This window comes from Stegostoma tigrinum, chromosome 5, assembly GCF_030684315.1.
Source record: "Stegostoma tigrinum isolate sSteTig4 chromosome 5, sSteTig4.hap1, whole genome shotgun sequence".
Taxonomy (NCBI): Eukaryota; Metazoa; Chordata; class Chondrichthyes; order Orectolobiformes; family Stegostomatidae; genus Stegostoma; species Stegostoma tigrinum.
The window spans coordinates 8384802-8402278 of NC_081358.1; the positions used below are offsets into that span (position 1 = coordinate 8384802).

General features: G+C 39.6%; 1 protein-coding gene across 36 annotated transcripts in view; it reads left to right on the forward strand.

The window, feature by feature from the left end:
- The window catches only part of clasp2 (cytoplasmic linker associated protein 2), a 380999-nt gene that overhangs the window by 191563 nt on the left and 171959 nt on the right, over positions 1-17477 (forward strand). For all 36 annotated transcript variants that reach the window (XM_048530161.2, XM_059645804.1, XM_048530163.2 and 33 more), the window contains 4 exons: positions 692-762; positions 6704-6763; positions 8493-8570; positions 11821-11988. In XM_048530161.2, the coding sequence (XP_048386118.1) occupies positions 692-762; positions 6704-6763; positions 8493-8570; positions 11821-11988 (377 nt within the window). The remainder of the gene's footprint in view (positions 1-691; positions 763-6703; positions 6764-8492; positions 8571-11820; positions 11989-17477) is intronic.

Sequence of the window (17477 nt, forward strand, 5' to 3'; positions counted from 1 at the left end):
ATGATAACTAACAGTTAACTGCCAAATTTTATTTAAATTTAAATCAGGCAGGTTAACTCTGGTCTGTGAAATGAACCCGAGAATGGCTGTCAACTTTTTTTTAAGTTGAAGCTGGTGCAATATGTGTGCATATTCTTTGGTCTATGAAGAACAGAGTCCTATGTAGTTAGCTTCCAGTACACACAGATTATCTTAAATTGGTTGTCTGCATAATTCTTAACCATTTGGTATTATTTAGCAAATGTTCTTCAATTGCAGAATCCATCTAATGTTGGATACATTTTGTGTTTTGCAAGCAGATGCTGTTTAGTTATGGTCAGTCTGAAGGGGCATGGTGGTTGATATTGTCATTCAGTCTTTGCGATATATGGCCTTCATATCTAGTGATGCATCACGTCACAGTTTCATTTACCACATTTGTCATTTGTATAATATACAGAACATCTTTTTACCTTGTAATACAGTATCTTGATAGTGGTGAACATCGCTCATATTGCTGCTGTGCAGAAGCAGTATGAAACAACAAACTTTACAATTGCTCAACTATTTTGAGCTACTTTACCCTTGGATAATCTGAGGTCGATTGGATACTTTTCAGGACTAAAAGTGGCTTTAAGTGTGACATAGAGATACATCTTGATAGAACTAAACTTGATTGAAATAACATTAATTTATTATTTTCTTCATGCAGCACACTCACGTTCCACGGTTGATTCCGTTAATTACTAGCAATTGTACTTCAAAGTCAGTGGCTGTGAGGCGGTAAGACAACACTGTATTTGCTTTTCATCTTTTGTTTCTACGCAAGAATGTGTGTTCTTACTGATTGTGTAGTTGATCAAAGTCAAGACAAAATTGAGAATAGCAACTTCTGTAATGTATGTTTTTCATAAGTTTCCAAACATCAGTAGTCAGTGGGATGTTTAGTGGGGCCTAGAAGAGCTGAGAGCCAGTTGGGTGGAGAGGATTTATTTACGTTGGAGTCAAAAATGAGTTGAATCGTCGAGCTAGCTGAGGGATGCTTAGTTGGCTGCTTATCATTGGGAAGAATGGGTATTTCACCCCCTATTGGCAGAAACCAATTGACTGCATTTCCATTCCATTAATATGGATTAAGTAGGAACTCCACTGAGTTCAGTCCTGTCTTCGAGGTAATTCAGCAGCGCATCAAAAACCGGTACCTCCAGTTTCCCAACAGCTCAGAAATGGTGTGCCATTGGTGACATTCTTCAACAGTTCCGAGATGAAGTTTCGCTTGTGCCTAACTTGGAGGTAAAGGGAGAGGAAGCAGGAGAAGTTGGATGGTCCGGTTGCAGTCATGCAGAGGCACTGAGCAGAAAATGATGGTGCTGGTCACATCCTGAAATGATGCTGCAGTTTTGCTAGCAGAAGGGTGGTAATAGCTATTAGAGCCTCAAAAGGGGTAGTACTACAAGGCACTGGCATGTGAGGGAATAGACGATAGTAGGATTCTGAAGGGGGCCAGTCTGTGGTGTACAGAACAAGTCTCTTCTTGCAGAGACCTTGCCCTCTGTGTCCAAAGGAGGCAACTATTATCACACATGGTGGGTCAACAGCAAGGAAAGCGATATCAAGTTTAAGTCAGGGCATGTGCATCTGGAGCTGGGGGCAGGTTAAAGGCTTTTGAGGAATACTGGAGCAAGTAATGGACAGTGAAGTAAGATTCAAAGAAGATAGCAGTAAGAACAAGAATGAGGAACAAGGGTTGAGTGTCACTGACTCATGGTCAAGGATTATCATTGGAGGTTCCAGGATGTTCGTAATAAGGACCAGGCTGATAGGAGGAAGCTTGAAGATGACAGATGTTCACGGACATGGATGGTTGTAACATTTCTGTATGTGTCCATTGAAATGGCGGTAAAGGAAGTGTGAGCTCCCAAGAGATCAGATTTTGTGATGGGTCCACGATGGGCTAGCAGGGGTTCAGGGTGTGGCCCACAGAATGTCATGCATTCCCACCAGGAGTAGCTACTCTAGGAATGAAGACCACATAAGTAGAGATAGCTACGTCTTCCTTCCTTTGAATTTTTTATGGGGCTCACCCTCCTCACTTTTGCCACCTCAGGTGGTGAAGGAGAGGACTCTCCACAGAATAGTCTTGGTCGCACAACATAGGACACAAGGCTAGCAGCTGACACCACCGCCCGAAGGTAAATGAAATCAGGAGGAACTCAACCACAATCATGTCAGAGATTCTTGGTGCATCGGTACACATTCACAAAGTGGCTCCCTACCTTCAGATGTTAGAATGGGAGTTAGTTGCTGACCTATGCACTCTCTTTCAACAAGATCTGTAGCATGACTTTGGAGAGAACCCCATGCCAGTTACCTTCACAGTTATTGCAGCCATAGATTTTTTTAGCCAGCATCTCATTCAGGTCCTCACCCAGAGGGATGAGTCGTGTATGGCATTTCCTGACCTGCAGCACATAGATGCAAGGATGACGTGACTAATGACCCGTTCACAAAGATCAACAAACTCATTTAATGAAAACAAGTGGCGATAGTTAGGCTGCAAGTACGTGGGGTAATTGACTGCATTTGTGTGGACATTAAAGCTCCCTGAGAACAGCATTTGTTAATCAGATGGAGTTTCAGTCTCTTAATCATCAAGTAGTCAGACTTCCAGAATGGGAGTAGGCAGGTGTGCGCCAGGACTCCCAACTTTCATATCTGTGTGAAGTTCCTGCCCATGTGCAGTGTTGTATCTTAGACAACAAGTAGGAGAGGCAGCTGAGCTAAGGGAATATGCAGAATCTTGTGTGGATGGTACAGAAGATCATCCAAGTCTTGCATTGTACTGTTGTTCTGAAGTGTGAACACATGGCTTCATTTTTGAAAAAGCCGGTGATTGCCACAGAGAGTCAGGTTTATTCTACAACCCATGTGCAGGAAAACCTGCCTGAAGCTCTGATCTAAAGCTCAGCACCCCACTGGCCAATTGATGGCAATTCTACTGGCACTATTAAAGACTGAGTGGGAGGAGAATTAACATCCTTTGTGGGATTGACTGAGATGGAAAAGACTGTAGGGACTCGCTGGGTTAGTGGGTGCTCTTCACTGCATCTACTGCTGAAAACAGAAGATTCAACAGCTGACGTCCAGGAGGCGACACCCCCCCCCACCCCCTCCCACCCCCCCCACCCCCGTAGGCCAGTGCCCTTAAGGCCACAGACCATCAGTAGGTATCTGTCATGGTCAGCATATGCAGTGGGACATTATTGTCAGCAGACTGCCTCATGTTTCAGTTGAAGTCAGGTTCACACCAAGGCACGAAACATTGTGATAAATTATGATTTTTTTTTGTGGACACAATTATGGCATTGATATTGATATTATAAACTTGTAGGCATGCATGTGCAACATAACTGAACAAGCGTTGTCTGCTGGATTTCATGTAAATGACATGCCAAGGAGATTGTCTACTTGTGGACGTAGAGCAATAGAAATAATGCAGCATGGAAGAGGGCCATTTGGCCTACTTTGTTCATGCTGACCCGAAGACACCCAGATGCCCTTCTGATTCCCATCTTCCTGCATATGCCTAAGCCAAACAGCTGACAGCACTTAAGATCAGATCCAGTACTTTTCAGAAGAATTTAGGGTCTCTCGTTATAATTTTTTTTTGCCCAGTGTTTTACACTGCTCCTATTGGCTTACTTTATCCACATTATCCCTTTCCTTTTTCAATGCAGAGATGAAAAGTTAATTTAATATTCTTCCCATACCTGACAATGACCTGTCAATGTATTGCTTGAAAAAGCTTCAGTGACTAGTATGTCAGCATGAAGCCCTTATTGTCAGGGCAGTCATCTCTTTTCAGTCTGTGAGATATAGATCAACTTCCTTTGCACTTTAGATGATAGAGGATGTGGCCAATGATGTACCTCCTAATGAAGGTGGGCCGATGTAGGCGCACACAAAACAGGTAAGATTTGCAACCAAGTGACTGATGGCTATGTAGACTCCTTATTCCTGGGCAAAACAATTGAAAATGACATGTCTCTTCCCTGGCCCTGAGATCTTGGAGAAGTGCAGTGATATTTCTCTCCTATTCCTCATGTGGAATCATCCGAGAAGCTTCGTGGCTATCATCCAGGTTGTCACATAGCAACTCATCTCCCCCTTGTGTAGCAACATTGTGCAATGAAATCTAGGCCATGCCCTATGGCATGTATTGGAATGTTCCACTGGACTGATAACAGAAGTGTATTTTCACTGATTCTGTGGCTTGTTCTATGATTGATCCATGTGTGGCATTGTAATGCTTCTCGTGGTACTTTGAGGGGAATGTGTCATTAATGATCCTGACTACATGGATCGGCTTAAAATTTTCTTCTAGTCTTTTTGAAACTGACGTCCCCAGCGTTGATCTATGACAAAACAAAATAACATTGTGGATAATTTTATTTATCGTTTTCAGCTTCTGGCATAATTTAAACCATTGAATTAAATTTGAGTTAATAATTTAGATTGCAAAATTGCTTTCTATTGTTTTCCCTTTGCATTTGATGAGAAGAGTTCTTGAGGTTATTTGATGCTGCTGATACAGAAATCAATAAGCCAAACTGCCCCAGGGATGGTGCAGACCTAGTGTCATTGGCAGATTTTACTATTTGTGCAGATCATTAGAGTCTTCATAATGGGAGAAAAACCTTTTGGGACATTGCAATTCCAATGACAATGCTGTTTTGAGGGAGAGGTTTCATTGGATGATTATGTTTTAAGACTGTCTCTTTCATTCTAGGTGAGTTCTAATGGACAACAAACTTATACAATAATAATAATGCAATAAGTTACAGAAGGACGTTGTCTAACATTGAAGAGAACCCTTTTGATCCTATTTATTGCCATTTTTGTGTGTGTACTCTACCCGTAGCCCTGGTTGCTCTTTGTTTTTGTTTCTGGATGTAAAATACAGTACGCATATTTCAAAAGTCCCTCCCAAGCCCATCCCTGTTCCCAGCTGGGAATAATCTTGGATTGGTTACTGTAAAACCTACAATTCAACAGAGAGCAGGATGTAAAGTATAGCTGTGGCCTGAGGCTTTTGGTTCCATTCACTGTTAGATGGTGGATGTTCTTTTCTGTAATTTATGATTTTAGTTCCCTGTTTAAAATATTGTTTAGTGCAAATTAGTTTTTGCTTGTTTGTTCCAATAATGTTCTAAAAAAATCATGTTTTGCAAGATAAGTCACTGAGAATTCATACATCTTCTATTTGTTATCTGTGGAAATTGTATTTTGAAGGATGCAAAACTGCAGGCAGGTGACATGTAGACTGAAATTTGTCAAGAGTTTAAATGAACAAGATTTTACCATTTTTTTCTGATGAAGGGTCTAGGCCCGAAACATCAGCTTTTGTGCTCCTCAGATGCTGCTTGGCCAGCTGTGTTCATCAACTGCACACTTTATTATCTACGATTTCACCATTGCTTTTGTTGTATTCATTGCAAAGATAACGTAGTTATGTCTGTTGCTTAAATGTTTCTTGGAATAACATGCGATAGTTTACAAAGGTTAAAGGCCATGTCAGAAAACTTAAAAATTGGCTGAAATGCAGCAACTGAAAAGACAGAAATTGTTGAGATATTAGGTTAACATATGAAGCTTGTGCCAGAGAAAAAGAATCCAGATTGAACACAGTTTGAGTTAGCTAGAATTCAGTTGCTAATAAAACACTAAATTCAGCAAAAGAAAGACAGAAAAGAGAGAGAAATCAAAAGAAAACCTGAATATCCAAAAAGAGCAGAAGGAAAGAAGTGTGAAAAATTGAATTAGGATTTCTAAGGAAGGCAAAGAGCGTTTCGGAGAGTAAATGAGCAGGTAAATATTGCTTTGGGAAAACTGTAAGCAAAACAAAATATTTTAAAGAGAAACCTTGAATTCCAGAGAGAAGAGGATGCAAGGAAAGTTGATCTCGAAGAAAACCTGAGATTACACGAATAAGGAGTAGCAAAGAAACTTACTTCTTTACAACAGCAGTAGGAGGTCCAAGAGAGGAGAAAAAAAATCATCTCTGATCATGGAACTGCCTCAAAGCTGCCAGGAGATAATTGACCAGGAATGAACAAATTTGCTTATATTTTCAGTAAAGTCTTAAGAGTGTAAAAAGTATTATATTTGAGGCCCAGCATGTTTTGATATTAACCTTTGTTTCTTGTGGTGTATTCCTTCAAATACCCCTTCCGAATTAGAATAAGGTGCTATGAGCTTAGGCTACAGTGCATAGCAATGATGTTAAAAATACACCTTTTTTACCTAATACTACTTAGAACAATACAATAGGTGACCCATTAGTCAATTGTATTTGCTAGATTTGGCCTCAATTGTTGCAGTAAGGCAAGAAAGAGATTGTAGTTTACAAGGCCATATGTTGTTTGAATATAAGAAGTTGGAAAAGCTCAATTTGTCAGAATTTGGTCTGTAAGGATTAGGCATATTTAGAGTTTTCTTTTGCTGCCCTTACAAACAGAATCCCTGCAAGCAATTTACTGTATGTATGCTTACACAGCACATGGTAATTAAAATGGCGAGGTGTTAACCTTTTCTATTATCTGCATCTATTCACAGAAATAATTTTTATTATTTTAAGATTCCAACCAAAAGTTTGAGGTCAGCTTACAAACTATTGAAGATTTCATGTGTACATGACTGACTTTTCCATGTTATTTATTTGTAGACGCTGTTATGAATTTTTAGATTTATTGCTGCAGGAATGGCAAACACATTCCTTGGAAAGGTAAGGTCATATATAAGAAATTTAAAAGGTGAAATCTATTCATCTATAAAACATGGGGGAGGAATAAAGTGTGGATGGAAGTGATCAATACTCTAATAATTCGGGCATCTTTTTTCCAAAACTGTTGGTGTCTTCTATGTGCAAAACTCTCATGATTATTATGAAGTATCATAGAAATAATTAGTGTGTTCAAGAAAAAAATGAAAATTGACTATGTTTGCACCTCTGCACTGAGAGTGAAGCAATGTAGTACTTTGTAACATCCGTAAATTTTCTCATGGGATATAGACTTGGCAAGCAAAGCCAACATTTATTGTGCATCCCTAATTGTGTTTGACAAGATGGTGGTGATCCACTCCCGAACTCCTAAAACCTGTAACAAAGAAAGTGAGGTCATATAGAATTTGACCTCATTTTTGTGACTATTGAGGGAAAAGTCATGTCGAACTTTTCCTGATTATTGCTGTTCCCACCACTTGCTGTAGGCCTGGTATGACAGCTGTGAACTTCAACACTTCGTTAGTTCGGTCAGCTTTTGAAATACTTGGTCACTTCTTGGTGATAGGTATTTAAGTCTTGTACTAAGATTTCATTCTGTGCCGTACTGTTTGCTGACATTTGCAAACAGACTTAAACATAAGTTAAGGGTGTGACAATTTATATAATTCAGTTGAATATGTTGTATATAAACGTAACTATATATTATATTTACATACTTTGTTGCATCTAAGGTTTACCTCAAAAATGAATTCCCAATTTAATGAGATAGTAAGAACTGCCGATGCTGGAGTCTGAATTAACACAGAGTGGAGCTGGAGGAACACAGCAGGCCAGGCCTGAAGAAGGACCCCAACCTGAAACATCAGCTTTCCTGCTCCTCTGATGCTGCCTGACCTGCTGTGTTCCTCCGGCTCCACACTGTGTTATTACAACTTAATAAGCGTTTTTGGTAATCAGTTACAATACTTCAAAATCTCAGTTTTCTCACAAGCATGAACACTGGTGCCTTGTTTTCATTTCGATTTACTGTGCAATTTGTGATAATTGATTGGCTAATGGACAAAACTTGGCTCAGGATTTACCATAGCTTCTAAAGTTGGTTAAAATGCAAAGGAGAAAAGTATATTTGGTAATATTTAGAGATGGAAATTCAACTGTAAATACTTCCCCATTGAATTTTCGCAAAAGGATACCAATTTACAGTTAAACAGAAAAGTTTTAAAAAGCACAAAACCTTCGTCAAGAAATCAGCTAATTTGATCTAAACAAGTTATGTGACTGCAGCTTGTGTTAGAATGCCATTTGTCTCCAAAGATGAATTTCACTCCCAGAAATAGTTTTTTTTTGTCAAGAGATCACTTGAGCTCCCCACATTATTTTCTGTTCACAATGTTATCTCAGTCACAGGCAACCCTGATCTTTATTAGTGCTGCTGTATGATGAGGCACACAAAGGTGAGTTTTTAGAGTTGCACACTGTCTGGTTGCTTTCTCCCCTCTCTTTCTGCTTAATTCCTACATTGACAGCATAGTAAATAATGTGATCAGTGATTGTGAAAAATAAACAATCTTTAATTTGGAATAACACTTTGTTGGTAAGCCAATTAGTTAGCCATTGCAATCTGTACAGGTGGGTTTTACCTTACATTAATGTATGAGCACTGAAATGGTCACAATTTATTGGTTTCAGATATTAATAGATACATCATTGTTTCCTATATTTTTCTTAGACATGTGACTGTTCTGGTGGAGACCATCAAGAAAGGCATTTCCGATGCTGACGCAGAAGCAAGACAGGAGGCTAGAAAGTATGGAGCTAATGCAGAACTTATTAAATTTTTAAAACAATACTTTAAGTCTGCTTTAGATTAACATTCTGTCCTTTATTGAATTAAAAGTAATATTTTGTACCTATGTAATGCACAGAGAAGGTAACTATAAAATAGAACTTTAGCTATAATCTACACTGATATTCAGTTATACAAACACTTGGGTTAGTAAATGGAAATCTGTTTAATAAACTGCAATTCAGCAGATTGAACACGCTAATTATTTGGTTACAAACTCCTACTATACTATTTTATATTGTTTTATACATTAGTATTTAGTTCTTTGAATGTTTTTTAAAAAATATGCAATAATGTATTTGCGAGTCATACAAAATGATGCAGGCATGGTAACTCCATGGTTAGCACTGCTGCTTCACAGTGCCGAGGACCTGGGTTCGATTCCACCCTCGGGCGACTGCCTGCGTGTAGTTTGCACATTCTCCCCGTATCTGCATGGGTTTCCTCCAAGTGCTTTAGTTTCCTCCCACAGTCCAAAGATGTGTAAGGTGGATTGGCCATGCTGAAATTGCCCATTGTGTTCAGGGATAGAACATAGAACAGTACAGCACAGAACAGGCCCTTCAGCCCACAATGTTGTGCTGACCATTGATACTCATGTATGCACCCTCAAATTTCTGTGACCATATGCATGTCCAGCAGTCTCTTAAGTGACCCCAATGACCTTGCTTCCACAACTGCTGCTGGCAACGCATTCCATGCTCTCACAACTCTCTGTGTAAAGAACCCGCCTCTGACATCCCCTCTATACTTTCCACCAACCAGCTTAAAACTATGGCCCCTCGTGCTAGCCATTTCTGCCCTGGAAAACACAGTCTCTGGCTATCAACTCTATCTATGCCTCTCATTATCTTGTATACCTCAATTAGGTCCCCTCTCCTCCTCCTTTTCTCCAATGAAAAGAGACCGAGCTCAGTCAACCTCTCTTCATAAGATAAGCCCTCCAGTCCAGGCAGCATCCTGGTAAACTTCCTCTGAACCCTCTCTAAAGCATCCACATCTTTCCTATAAAAGGGCGACCAGAACTGGACGCAGTATTCCAAGTGCGGTCTAACCAAAGTTTTATAGAGCTGCAACAAGATCTCACGACTCTTAACCTCAATCCCCCTGTTAATGAAAGCCAAAACACCATATGCTTTCTTAACAACCCTGTCCACTTGGGTGGCCATTTTAAGGGATCGATGTATCTGCACACCAAGATCCCTCTGTTCCTCCACGCTGCCAAGAATCCTATCCTTAATCCTGTACTCAGCTTTCAAATTCGACCTTCCAAAATGCATCACCTCGCATTTATCTAGGTTGAAGTCCATCTGCCACCTCTCAGCCCATCTCTGCATCCTGTCAATGTCCCGCTGCAGCCTACAACAGCCCTCTATACTGTCAACGACACCTCCGACCTTTGTGTCGTCTGCAAACTTGCTGACCCATCCTTCAATCCCCTCATCCAAGTCATTAATAAAAATTACAAACAGTAGAGGCCCAAGGACAGAGCCCTGTGGAACCCCACTCACCACTGACTTCCAGGCAGAATATTTTCCTTCTACTACCACTCGCTGTCTTCTGTTGGCCAGCCAATTCTGTATCCAAGCAGCTAAGTTCCCCTGTATCCCATTCCTCCTGACCTTCTGAATGAGCCTACCATGGGGAACCTTATCAAATGCCTTACTGAAGTCCATATACACCACATCCACAGCTCGACCCTCATCAACTTTTCTAGTCACATCCTCAAAAAACTCGATAAGGTTTGTGAGGCATGACCTGCCCCTCACAAAGCCGTGTTGACTGTATTTGATCAAGCCATGCTCTTCCAGATGGTCATAAATCCTATCCCTCAGAATCCTTTCTAACACCTTGCAGACGACAGACGTGAGACTTACTGGTCTGTAATTGCTGGGGATTTCCCTATTTCCTTTCTTGAAGAGAGGAATTACATTTGCCTCTCTCCAGTCCTCAGGTACGACTCCAGTGGAGAGCGAGGATGCAAAGATCTTCGCAAGTGGCGAAGCAATTGCATTTCTCGCTTCCCAAAGCAGCCAAGGACAAATCTGATCCGGGCCTGGCGACTTGTCAATCTTAATGTTTGACAAAATTTTCAGCACATCAGCTTCGTCTATCTCTATCCATTCCAGCATGCACACCTGCTCTTCAAAAGTTTCATTCACTACAAAGTTCGTTTCTTTCGTAAAGATAGAAGCAAAAAACTCATGTAGGGCTTCCCCTACCTCCTCAGACTCCACACACAAGTTCCCTATGCTATCCCTGATCGGCCCTACTCTTTCTGTGACCATTCTGTTATTCCTCACATAAGTGTAAAATGCCTTTGTGTTCTCCATAATCCGTTCTGCCAAGCCTTTCTCGTGCCCCCTCCTGGCTCTCCTCAGACCATTTTTGAGCTCCTTCCTTGCCTGCGATGTATAGATTAGGTGGGTTATGAGGGATGGGTCTGGGTGGGATCCTCTGAGGGGTGGTGTGGACTTATTAGGCCGGATCGCTTGTTTTCATACTGTAAGGATTCTATGATGCTATGAAAATAACAAACCGTAATTGTATTTACTGATCCATGCTATGTGGGTTAATTCATTCAGGCAGTAATTGGGGCGCCACAATTAGCTCCTGTCACTGAGTTTAAGAGAACACATTAAGCCAGGATTCCGTTATTCAATGTATTTTGCTTAAAACAGTCAAGGTTTATTTCTCTGAGAACAATGTTTAGCTCAGCTGTGTTTGCTCACTATAAACAAACAGCTTGTTGAAAGTTTCCTTCGTTCATGCGCTCAAATGGCAATTTCGGTAAAGTACAACAGGCTGTCAGGGCCTGTGTAATCATACTGAAAAACTTACTGAAATCGTACAGCATGAAAAAAATGGATTAAGGGGATATGTTCATTTTCCATCATGGTTTTCAGTGAATCCTACTTTTTAACTACCATTAAAGATAGAGGTTATACAAATTTCTTAGTTATTTCTCAACATTGAGTAAATCAAAGTAATTACATAAATCAGAATCTGCCTGTTCATCTTTGAAGAATTATTGGCTGGAACACTAAGTAATAAGGCATTTTTATCGAATTATTTATAGCTTTCATGTTGGACTCTGATTTTTTTCCCTACAGAATTTAGTTAGATACAAGTTATTTAACATTGCTTACAGATGAGTGCCAAAAATTCCCTTTAACTATTAAAACTGGTGATATTTAATTTTTTTGCATAGAACTTATTGGAGTCTTCGAAACCATTTTCCTGCAGAAGCTGATGCATTGTACAACTCCCTGGAGCCTTCCTATCAAAAAAGTTTTCAGGCTCACCTGAAGAGTTCCACAAGTGCTGCATCTCTCCCTCATTCGGATCGGTCTTCTTCCAGCTCACAAGAGAGCCTTAAGTATGAAAGCATTATTCCCAAATTATTTTCCAGATAGTAAATAATTGCCTAGCCCAAAACCCTTGTATTATTCATGAAGAATTACTTTCAACAGATTTAGTTATCTATAAATTGCTGGTGAAGATCACTAGTTGAGTATGTTACTGGCCTGCTATTGTGTTTTGCATGACTTGGGAAGTGTGGTCGGTGGAATTATGATATCAACAGGTTCAAATTGCATTTTATGTTGAATCCCAGTAGTGGTGAAATACGTGTTCAAAACATAATTTAAACAAAATTTCTTGACAAGAATCGTTTGGAATTTTTGTGATTGATGGTCCATCACTCCTCTAAAGATTCATTGTACTTTATGATTAAAAACAGAAAGTGCTAGAAAAACTCAGCATATCTGGCAGCTACTGTGAAAAAGAGAAACCATGCTAACATTTCGAGTCTAATATGATCTTCAGAACTCTGTTTTCAACTAAAATTACACTGCATATTTAAGATCAATCCCTTTCATTCACACTGGATGGCTGATTGGAGTAATGCCAGCAGTTCAATTCCTGTACCGGATGAGCTCATCATGCAGGCCTTGCCTTCCAAAACTGCATTCCTTGCCGATCCTTGGGTTAAACTCACCACCAGTCGTCTCTCTCCAATGAGAGACAGCACCTATGGGACAATAATAACTTGAACTTTTTTTAGGTGTGTATAATTGGATTAAAGAAGTGGACGGGATGTAGAATGGTGAGGTCAAAAAGGCTAAAGTGAGTGAAGAGGAAACAGAACTTCATTATTTTAGTGTGGGTGAAGTCCTGCCTTTCTAGGGTGACTACTGTGTTGGACAGAGATTTAAAAAGTGCATATCTGGTGAGATATCTCTATCAGTGGGATAGTGGTGCTTGGAAAAATACTGAAATAGGTATGCAAAGTTGAGAGACATCTGCTGCAAGGACAGGAGGGGCATCATAGATAAAATGCCTAAGAGACAGGGCAGAGGGTGGAGTGAGTGTAATTATTTACAACTGACAAGGCCCAGATTTTTAAGAATTGAAAGGTGAACAAACGATTTACCAAGATGTTGTCAGGAATGGAGGATCATAGTTATAAGGAGAAGCTGGATGGGCTAGGACATTTTTCGTTGGAACGTAGGAGGTTGAGTAGTGACCATATAGAGGTTTATAAAATCATGAGGGGTGCAGATCAGGTTGAATGGCAGGTGTATTTTCCCTAGGATGGGGGATTTCAAGGTGAGGAGGCATATTTTTAAGGTGACAGGAGAAAGCCTTAAGAAAGATGTGAGAGGCAACTTTTTTTACACAGAGAGTGGTTCATATTTGGAATGAACTTGGAGAGAAAGTGATGGACGTGGATACAGTTACATCGTTTAGAAGACATTTGGATGAGTACATGAATAAGAAATGTTCGGAAGGACATGGGCCAAGCGCAGGCATGTCGGAGTAGTTTAATTTGGAATTATGTTGGACCGAAAGGTCTGTTTCCATGCTGTATGACTATAAAATGGTTCACATTTATCAAAGTCTCATTTCTTTTGGCAAATACTCTAAGCTATGCACATTCCTGACATGCAACCACATCCCTGTTCCGTCACTGCTGCTATGTTAAAATCTTGGTTCACCCTCTGAACTCACTGTATGTGTGACTTCAACCAAATTTCAATAGAAGTTAGAGATGGGTGACAAATTTTGGCCTTGCCAATGACACATTCATCCCATCAACAAATTCAAAGGGTTCCTATGCTATGGATCTAATTTTGTTATTTTTCCAATGGTCACAATTCTACAAAAATGAAGTGAGCCTGCTTTTTGTGAGATCTGAGATGAGGCCTTTTTTCAAAGCTTAGCAAGATGATTTTTAGCAAGTGTACAGACATTGATTTGTCACTTACTGCAAAACTCTATTTTGTGAATTTGAGGAGGCTAAAAATAATGAATTATGAACAGAAGTAGGCCAGTTGGATGCTCAGACCTGCCTCTTCATTCAAAAAGGTCGTGGTTGATCTATTTGTGTTTTGAATTCAACATTCCCATCTTTGCGCACTAACCTTAGGTTCTTATTAGACAAGGGAATCAAACTATCTTGGCCCTAAATATTCAATAATTCTGCCTGCCTTCTAAGGCAAAACTTTCAAAGATGGACAATCTTGTAAATTTCTGTGTCCTGAAATGGGAGGCTGTTTATTTTGAACAGTGCCCCCTAGTTCCAGACTCAACCACAACAGAAAGCATCCTTCCTATAACCACATTGTCAAGACCATTCAGGATCTTATATATTTCAGTCAAGTCACCACTCACGCTCCTAAACTTGTATGGAAACAAGCTCAGTCTGTGCAACCCTTTCCTGTAAGATGAACCACTTGTTCCAGGTATCATCCAGAAAACCTCCCCAGAGTCACCGAGCATTTATATTCTTTCTTAAGGATGGAGACAAAAACTAAACACAGTAATTGACATATAGCCTAACTAATTCTTAATATAACTGAAGCAAAACATCCTTACCTTAAGGCTGAATCCTTCCTTTCAAAATGAGCAACATCATATTCTTCCACAATATACTCCCATTTGCTGCAAGTTTGCCCACTTCCTCAGCCTATCTATCCCATCTGCATTCCGTTTCGTTAATTGCCGTCTATCTTTGTATCATCTGCAAATTTAGCTACCGTGCTTTCATTCCATTCATTTAAGTAATGAAAAATATTGTAATATGACGAGACCACAGCACTTAGCCTTGTGGGACTGCATTCATCATATGCTGTCAATCAGAAAAAGACCTATTTTTGCATGAAGTCTGTGTCCTGCAACCGGTCTTCCAACAATATTAATATGTTGATCTGTACACAAGACCACTTCCTTGTATAAGGAAAAGGGCAAAAGATACACAGGAACACCATTGCCTGCAAAGTCCACCCACCAAGCCATCCTCCATCCTGATTTGAAAATATATTGCCATTCCTTCAGTGTTGTTGGCTCAAAATCCAGCAACACACTCCTAACAGCATTGTGGGTCTATCTATAGCACAGGAACTGCAGCAGTTTGAGAAGGCAACTCGCTACCATTTTCTCATGCACTACTAGGGACATGGAATAAATGTTGGCTGAGCCAGCAAAGCCCATGCCCCACAAATGAATTTAAAAATAAGCACCATTAGCCCCTATATGTAATAACCTTTTAAGCAGCACCTTATCAAATGCCGAGATCTACAAGATCCCCTTTACCACAGCAGATGTTATTCCTTCAAAGAATTACAATAAATGTCCTGTCCCTTTCACAAAACCATACTGACTCTTGCTAATTACCTGGAGATTTTCTAAATGCTCGGCTATAGCCTCGATAATGATCAATTCTAACACCTTCCCTGCAAAAGACATAAAGCCAACTGGCTTATAGGTTCCTGTTGTCAGTCTTCTTCCATTCTTAAATGGAGGTATTGTATTTGTTACTTTGCTGTCTGACGGAACCTTCACTGTACCCAGCACATTTTAGAAAATTAACACCAATGCATCTATTACCTCATCACTACAATTTAAGACCAATGATGAACTACACCAAAACTCATGGACTCATCAGTCCTCATTTTAGCAGTTTTCTCATATTCCTTCCTTAGTGATTGTAATTTCACCAAGTTCTCCTCTTCCTTCTCCACTATCTGATTTTAATTATTATTGCAATGCTTTTCTGCCCTCTACAGTGAAGATAAAAGCAAAATATTTATTTAGTTCATTCACCATTTCATTGTGCCCTGTTAATTCCCAGGCTTCACTGTCTAGAAGGTCAACACTCATTCACTCTTTTCCTTTTCTAGATACCTGTAGGAACTTCTGTTACCAATATTTACATTTCTGCATAGCTTTGCGTACTTTAATTCAGTTCTTCTAATTAATCTTTAAGTCATTCTCTGTTCTTCTTTCTACCCTGTCCAATCATCTGACCTGTTACTCACCTTTACACAATTATATGTTTTTTCCTTATCGTTGATACTTTGCTTAACTTATTTAGTTAATCACATATGGTAGGAATTTTTTGAATTCTTTTTAGTTGGGAATATACTTATTGAGTATTCTGACATATTGCACAGAACCATAGCAATGTTACAGAAAAGAACAAAGCCATTCAAACCATTGTGTCTTCTTTTAAATGTTTTTCCTGCTTCCCTGTTGATCTGCCCAGTACCCTGTATGCCTATTAACTTCAACTAGCCCAGCTTTGTGCCCACATAGTTCCTCATATTCTAGTTTAAACTACTATCTTTAAAGCCACTGTATTCCCTTTCAAACTGAATACAAAATTAAGTCATAGTATGGTTGCTGCCCTTGGAGTGCCTTTACTCTAAGATCATTAATTAATCTTGTCACACTACACAATACCATGCCTCATATAACCTATGGTCAGTTGCAGACTTGCTGGTTTAAGCAATTATAGCATTTTATGAAAGCCTCATCCAGGTGACCATTTATTTCCATCTCTTTATCACTAGCAGCCATTTTTTATTCTATACTTCATCCAACATTAATGGTAGTGTTAGTGGGCCTGTACGCCACCAACACTATTGACTTCTTTCCTCTAGTACTTCTCCATCCAACATGTTTCTACATTTTGATGTCTGAAAGTAAGGTCATCTCCAAATATTGCACAAATACCATCCCTGACTAATAGTGCTCAACCTCCAACTTTGCCTAGCTTTCCATTCATTTTGAATGCCATATAATTTCAGTGTTGTGGACACTGTTCTTGTCGAAATGCAACCATATCTTCGTAATAGCTAGTAGATCATGTTCGCTAAATCCAATGTGAACTTTTAATTTATTTGTTTTGTGAAAAATAACCTGGCTTTCTTTTGGTTTTGGGTATGTTTTACATTAGAGAGAGAAAAACAGAGTGAGATGCACCACCTCCTTTTGGAAGTCTGAAGTCTTCTGACCATATTACTCTCACTCACGCTGTTCAGTTACCTAGCAGCCAATCACACAGTTGTTGGCAAGTAGAACATGTATGTCATCAACAACTTGTCACCACATAGCAACCCACTTAGCTACCTGTTGCTGGTCAATTCTAAACTTGTACACGTTCCCAAAAGCCGATCCACCTACAGTAACCTTTCCCCACTGCTTTGAAAAGCAGCACTGTAAATAGCACTTAAAATAAGTGTCAGTAATTTTCTTTTAAAAAGTGCAGCAATCCACAATCCTTGGTTTTCTTTAAAACAGTCCTTTTCCTCAATCAAAAATACAAAAAAAATTAAAATAGCAAAATATTACTGAATATTTGTGTTCCAAATCATGCTACTCCCATAGCCAGGTTCTTCCATACAGTTACAACACTGGCATCTTCCCAACAAGGTGGAAAATTGCACAGGTATTTTCTGTAAATGAAAAGCAGGACAAAGCCAATTCATACCCCATCAACCTGCTTTCAGCCATCAGTAAAATAATGGAAGGTATGATCAATAGTGTCATCAAAAAGCATTTACAATGCAATAACTCGTTCAC